The sequence below is a fragment of the Procambarus clarkii genome, chromosome 16 (genome assembly GCF_040958095.1).
Source record: "Procambarus clarkii isolate CNS0578487 chromosome 16, FALCON_Pclarkii_2.0, whole genome shotgun sequence".
Lineage (NCBI taxonomy): Eukaryota > Metazoa > Arthropoda > Malacostraca > Decapoda > Cambaridae > Procambarus > Procambarus clarkii.
This window is the reverse complement of record NC_091165.1, coordinates 25,039,088-25,046,665: the sequence shown is the minus strand read 5'-3', so window position 1 is coordinate 25,046,665 and position 7,578 is coordinate 25,039,088. Positions and strand designations below refer to the sequence as shown.

General features: G+C 42.7%; 1 protein-coding gene across 2 annotated transcripts in view; it reads left to right on the top strand.

The window, feature by feature from the left end:
- Mhcl (Myosin heavy chain-like) overlaps positions 1-7,578 on the top strand; it is a 402,915-nt gene that overhangs the window by 101,002 nt on the left and 294,335 nt on the right. Inside the window, exon 4 of one of the 2 annotated variants that reach the window (XM_069325323.1) lies at positions 1,701-1,766. The exons of the other annotated variant lie outside the window; for it this stretch is intronic. Within the exon in view, the coding sequence (XP_069181424.1) occupies positions 1,701-1,766 (66 nt within the window). The remainder of the gene's footprint in view (positions 1-1,700; positions 1,767-7,578) is intronic. 2 annotated transcript variants of the gene reach the window in all.

The window sequence follows — 7,578 nt, the reverse complement described above, 5'->3', positions numbered from 1 at the left end:
AACCCGGGATCTTAGGACTACGACCCCAGAACGCTGTCCTCTCAGCCTCGAGGTGGGTGGGGGGCAACTCTAATGGATAGAGATATTACCGGTTAACTAATTAGACGTGAGATCGTTGGATTCCTTGAAGTGCAAGTTAGACATACATACGATTGATAAGATTGATAAAGATTAAGCCACCCAAGAGGTGGCACGGGCATGAATAGCCCGTAAGTGGTGGCCCTTTTGAGCCATTACCAGTATTAAAAGATGATACTGGAGATCTGTGGAGGTGCAACTGCACCCTGCGTGACGGGAGATGTCTCCCTGACCAAATGGTGACCAAATGGTGCATACATACGACTGAGTTTGTGTATAAATAGGTGCTGGCTCCCATGGGGCCAATTGGCCTTTTGCAGTTTCCTATTTACTCGTGTTCTTAAGTCAGTGTTGTTGTTGTTTAAGATTCAGCTACTTGGAACAAAAGTTCCAAGTAGCACGGGCTATGGTGAGCCCGTAGTTGACTTACCTGGCACAGGAGCGGGGCTGTAACTGTTATTTAAATCAGTGTCATTGTGAGATTTAAGTTCATGTAGTGGTTATGTGTCACCTCAGTGGTGACGTGGTATTTGTAGTACATTCATGTTGCATTTGTAATCCAGTAATCACCTTGATCTATTCTATCAATCTTGATCTATCCTTGATTTATTCTTCCATGTTGAACCTTAATGACCCGTTTACCTGACCTTCAACTCACTAGTTGCGCGTATAAATGAAAACAATTCCCAATATGGGGTTCTTGCCAATAAATAGTGAAACTCGGCATTAGGGAGCCGGTCGGCCGAGTGGACAGCACACTGGACTTGTGATCCTGTGGTCTTGGGTTCGATCCCGGGCGCCGGCGAGAAACAATGGGGAAAAGTTTCTTTCACCCTATGCTCCTGTTACCTAGCAGTAAAAATGAGTACCTGGGTGTTAGTCAGCTGTCACGGGCCGCTTCCTGGGGGTGGAGGCCTGGTCGAGGACTGGGCCACGGGGACACGAAAGCCCCGAAATCATCTCAAGATAACCTCAAGATGTTGGTGTTCCGTTCTATGAAGGCAGTTGAGTGTTATTTGATTATAGGCACTAATTTTTGTTTGAAATAAAATGTTTGTTGACACAGCCGTGTCTACCCAAGTATGTTACTAACATAAGTAATACTTGTTGGTAATTTTTATTCATAAGAAATATTTTAACATCAGCTGCGGTGATCTCAAACGTAGACTCCATTTCATTAATGGTAGGAACTTACCATTGATGAAGTCAGTGTCGTACTTCTGAATCAAATCTTGCCGTGGCATTTAATGTTCAAGTGTGAAAAAAAACCCGGTCATAAAAGAGGGGACAAAGCCCCTACTAAACTATTTAGCTAGCTTATGGGAAATAACTTCTGTTCCAAAGGTTAACTTACTAACTTTAAACTAATGTAGAAGTTAATTTGGGGCCTTTTTATCCCTATTTCGCGTATTTGTGACATTCAAATCTGAAGCTAGACTTGTGTGATTTTTTATAATTAATATTATATATATAATATAATAAATAAAATTGTAGTATTACTAATATTTTTTGTGTGAAGCCTCGTGACAAGGAACGCGCAGCACTGCTCATGTTCATTGTTTTTCTATTCAAAAATCCTTGAATTTTTGAACTGTTCAGCTTTACATTTTTCCATTCCACAGCTTTGCCATGGAGTCCTTTGCCGACTTATGTCTTTCCTGAATACTTCGTCTCTCTTCCTTCAAGAGGTTAGTCAACAGTTATCTAACAAGAGAAACAAACACACTTGAGCTCTTGTTCCATATCTGTCGCTTGATTAGGCTTTGGCTGTCTTTTTAACTCTCCAAATTTGTCATTATTGTTGCGCCAGTCGTAATAGATTTACCACTTGTGCTCGCACAGCCCTTGTATTTTGCTTACTAGGTTAGGTTGATGGTGTAAGCCTAGGCACTGCCCCTACCCCCCATGGTCGATAGGGGGGAGGGGGTTACATAGGATTTTTTTTTTTTTGTATTTATATGTAAGTTTTAGATTTTTCTTCCACCCGCTGCGAAAAGCACGTTGTTCCTTCTCCCCACTTGATGCATGGGCATGTGATGAACTGTTTGTATATTTTGCACACTGTTTCTCCTTTCTCTTGCCGAGGCGAGCATTCTTTACTGAGAGAGAGAGAGAGAGAGAGAGAGAGAGAGAGAGAGAGAGAGAGAGAGAGAGAGAGAGAGAGAGAGAGAGAGAGAGAGACAGACAGAGAGATAGAGAGATTGAGATAGAGATTGAGATTGAGATTTTTTTCAGTGTCAGAGTAGTTAACGGATGGAATGCATTAGGCAGTGATGTGGTGGAGGCTGACTCCATACACAGTTTCAAATGTAGATATGATAGAGCCCAGTAGGCTCAGGAATCTGTACACCAGTTGATTGACGGTTGAGAGGCGGTACCAAAGAGAGAGAGAGAGAGAGAGAGAGAGAGAGAGAGAGAGAGAGAGAGAGAGAGAGAGAGAGAGAGAGAGAGAGAGAGAGAGACATATATATATATATATATATATATATATATATATATATATATATATATATATATATATATATATAACTGAAAACTCACACCCCAGAAGTGACTCGAACCCATACTCCCACAACTGGTATGTACAGGGACGCCTTAATCCGCTTGACCATCACGACCGGACATAAGGAAGTGATAGCCGAGGCTATATGAACCACTTCCCCGCCGGCACTCGGATGGTAATCTTGGGCATAGCATTTTATCAAATCACCTCATTCTTTGGGGCACACGTGAGGAACACAAATGCAAACAAGCCTGAATGGTCCCCAGGACTATATACAACTGAAAACTCACACCCCAGAAGTGACTCGAACCCATACTCCCACAACTGGTATGTACAGGGACGCCTTAATCCGCTTGACCATCACGACCGGACATAAGGAAGTGATAGCCGAGGCTATATGAACCACTTCCCCGCCGGCACTCGGATGGTAATCTTGGGCATAGCATTTTATCAAATCACCTCATTCTTTGGGGCACACGTGAGGAACACAAATGCAAACAAGCCTGAATGGTCCCCAGGACTATATACAACTGAAAACTCACACCCCAGAAGTGACTCGAACCCATACTCCCACAACTGGTATGTACAGGGACGCCTTAATCCGCTTGACCATCACGACCGGACATAAGGAAGTGATAGCCGAGGCTATATGAACCACTTCCCCGCCGGCACTCGGATGGTAATCTTGGGCATAGCATTTTATCAAATCACCTCATTCTTTGGGGCACACGTGAGGAACACAAATGCAAACAAGCCTGAATGGTCCCCAGGACTATATACAACTGAAAACTCACACCCCAGAAGTGACTCGAACCCATACTCCCACAACTGGTATGTACAGGGACGCCTTAATCCGCTTGACCATCACGACCGGACATAAGGAAGTGATAGCCGAGGCTATATGAACCACTTCCCCGCCGGCACTCGGATGGTAATCTTGGGCATAGCATTTTATCAAATCACCTCATTCTTTGGGGCACACGTGAGGAACACAAATGCAAACAAGCCTGAATGGTCCCCAGGACTATATACAACTGAAAACTCACACCCCAGAAGTGACTCGAACCCATACTCCCACAACTGGTATGTACAGGGACGCCTTAATCCGCTTGACCATCACGACCGGACATAAGGAATGAGGTGATTTGATAAAATGCTATGCCCAAGATTACCATCCGAGTGCCGGCGGGGAAGTGGTTCATATAGCCTCGGCTATCACTTCCTTATGTCCGGTCGTGATGGTCAAGCGGATTAAGGCGTCCCTGTACATACCAGTTGTGGGAGTATGGGTTCGAGTCACTTCTGGGGTGTGAGTTTTCAGTTGTATATAGTCCTGGGGACCATTCAGGCTTGTTTGCATATATATATATATATATATATATATATATATATATATATATATATATATATATATATATATATATATATATAGGGATGGATGGATGGATGGATGGATGGATGGATATTCTTTAGTAGTCGTGTTGTGCACTTAGAGCTAGACTGCTGTACATGTACTGATCACGGTAACGCTTAAGCGCACACCCACTTTTGTAATGTATTTTCGTTATATATATATAATTTTTTTTGCTGTAATACGTAACGAGATTGTTTAGTGAATTATTAAGGTAATTTGTAATTATTTTCCTCTATAAATTTTACTGTTCTTATTTGTTTTTGGGATTCAGATGTGTTCTTCCATTCAGTACGAGTTCCGGTCCAGCGCGCACTAAATAGTTGTATTCTTTGCATTTAGCAACAATAGTTCCGTGTTAAAAGTAATGCTGGACAGGAATGTACAAGACTCGCACGTTACCACAGTCAGGCTAACTATTTTGACTTATACCTTGCCATAAATTACACATACAAATAGAATACAATCGGAAACTTTTTTATTGACAATCTTTTAACACTTACATTGAATGTGAAGGGACGGTGGCTTACACACTCCCGGCTCTCCAGTCATAAGATATATTTTGACCTTTTATACTAGCCTATGTTGTTTGCCAAAGGTTTGTTTGCATTTTATGAAAATAAGAGGCTGATTTTTTTTGCATTTTATGAAAATAAGAGGCTGATTTTTTTTTTGCATTTTATGAAAATAAGAGGCTGATTTTTTTTCTTTTCATTTCGCAAGCTCTATTCGGGTTGAATGTTTTATGAAGTGATGAAAAACCCAGTTGAGGTTGAGGTGTTCCACGTGATCTCTTTGGCAGTCTTGGTGAAAGGGGGCGGACGGACTGTGTCAGTATTTGAGAGGATCTGAATCGAATGGGATAATCCTCGCCTTTGAGGTATTCGTCATAAGGTTTAGACGAGAGGTCATTCTCATTCTTGTGTGTGAGTGCAGCCTTGGGTATACAGGAAACTAGTCGAGGCCTCTTCGAATGTGATGGCCTGTCACTGGGGGATAGGCTCTTCTTATAAACAAATCCACAAGGGCCGTGACGAGGATTCGAACCTGCGTCCGGGAGCATCCCAGACACTGCCTTAATGCCTTTTGATGCATCCCGTTAGTGTAATCTCTTGTGTGTCTCTTATATTCGTGTTCTTTATCCGTATCGGATTTGGATTCGGCTCTAAAAATAGGTTTTATGAATAAAAGGAACTGATGCCTCTTCTTGAGAAGGGATCGAAGAAGGATGCTGCCACAACGCCTGCCCACATGGGAATACTTGGTGTAAGGCTATGTATAAGGGCCAGATCTCGAGAAATGACCTGGTCTGTGAAGCCATTGGTCTGTGAAGCCACAAACTAATTCCATATATAACATCTTGCGTATCGTATACGCTCTCTACGTGAAGGTTTTCTATATTTTTTGTCCTCGCAATTTTTTTTTTTAAAGATTATTGAGAAGAAAAATGTTCTTGTCTGTACTTCAAAAATACAATATTAATATTTTCAAATTTCTTTGACTATTTAGTTCATTGGGAATTAATGAGTTTGAGTTGAAACAGGAGTTTTGCTGCATCTACCAGTAATACAGTGTTGCTGTGTATGTCTTGTGCGAGAGTGACAGGTCGACGTTGTTGAATGGGCTCAACGATAACGACGTCGTTGACTGGATTCTTATGCCGACGACGGGTTGCCAAGATTTAATAATCCACACAACTGGATTACCGTGCGACTTACCGGATCCCCCCGCCTTACACCTGTCGCGTGGCCTCCGCCCGGCTGCTGCTGCTGCTCCTCCTCACGTCCGCCCACTTGGAGTGGTCGGTACAGCGACATTCTTGCTTCTTGCGGATCGTCATTCGGTTCCCGATGGTCCAAGTGGCTGGACAACGTTCCTTCAACTGCCATCCTGTCTTCGTATACATTTTAGGTGCTATATAGTCATACTGGCTTAGTGCATTCTCATAATTTCCTTTCCTTTTTTAGTATCAGTTTTGTGATACTGTTTTGTGGTATCAGTATTATAAGTGTTTTGTCTGTTAATGTCTCCAAAGTATAAAGAATGGCTGTTATTTAACTCAATCTCTGCTTTGACCGTTACCCAAGACAGCTTAGGGAAGAAGTACCTTAGGGAAGGTACCTGAAGGCTGCCGACCCCTTATCTAGAGCTGTGACACATTCTTTCATAAGTCGGCAGCCTCCAGGTACCTTCAAGACGCCGTCCCTAAGCTCTCGGGAAGACGAGACCTTAGCAACCTGTCAAAGCTAAACTCTTTTTATACAAGCTTAAACTGGGAGCGAGGCGGGTACGAGACTTGAGATTTGATTCATGTGACTGAAGGCAGCTTTACCAAACAAGACTGAGATCGTGAACGTTTCAGACTGCCTCTATTCTTGGAACTTTGTGTTTTAAGGTTGTGGTTGGAAACTTTTTATTTGTTGGAAAGGCAGGCACAAGGTTCACGTTACTTGTGATCCTCGGCCATCACGACATTAAGGCTTTAAGACCTGCACAAACAACATTGAGACTCAAAACACGCACACACGCGCACACACACACACACACACACACACACACACACACACACACACACACACACACACACACACACACACACACACACACACACACACACATACATATTAGAAAGAACTTTTTTAGTGTCAGCGTGGTTGACGAATGGAATGCATTAGGCAGTGATGTGGTGGAGGCTGACTCCATACAGTTTCAAGTGTAGATATGATAGAGCCCAATAGGCTCAGGAATCTGTACACCTGTTGATTGACAGTTGAGAGGCGGGACCAAAGAGCCAGAGCTCAACCCCCCGCAAACACAACTAGGTGAGTACACACACTGCGAGAAGCACAAAGATTACAATATGGTGGACCAAGCAAGGCCAGAGCTCTCACTTTGCAGTTTAGGTTACACCAAAAAATATGATAGTGACCCCTAGTAGAGTGAAGAATACAGTACAATATATATCAATGCTGTAATACCTGAATTTCCTTACAAAACAAAAACATGATTGCTTAAATAAATAAAAAAAATACAAGTAAATATAATTTCTGATAAAGTGTACACTAAGCTCCTAATGGTGATTCATTACAGTGAATAATGGAGCGTCGTATACCAGTGGAAGACGTGTAAGCTGAACAGTTAATAACATGCTGGTGTGTGAGCCATCAATATAGGTTATGTGACACCTATATAGTCAATATAGGTGACTGGTTCCAGGGGGGGTCTAGAGAACAATCCATTCCAATCATGGGCACGTGTCAAGCGTCGAGTGTGTGTGGTGTGTGATGTTACTGTGATATAGACTGTGGCTGCTGAAGGACAGTTCTTGACGAGTGTGGCAGCCTCTCAAAAGAGAGCAAGAGTTGCGTGTGTGTGTGTGTGTGTGTGTGTGTGTGTGTGTGTGTGTGTGTGTGTGTGTGTGTGTGTGTGTGTGGGAGGCGAGACGTCCTTCTCGGATCTGTTGCCCGAAGAGACGCTGGTTTGAAGAATTTTTTTCATCAGACAGATTTGATAGATGATCGTCTGTTATTTTCTTCATCGCGGAAAGATACTTTTAATCTTTCATGGTTTAGGTCAAGATTAGCGT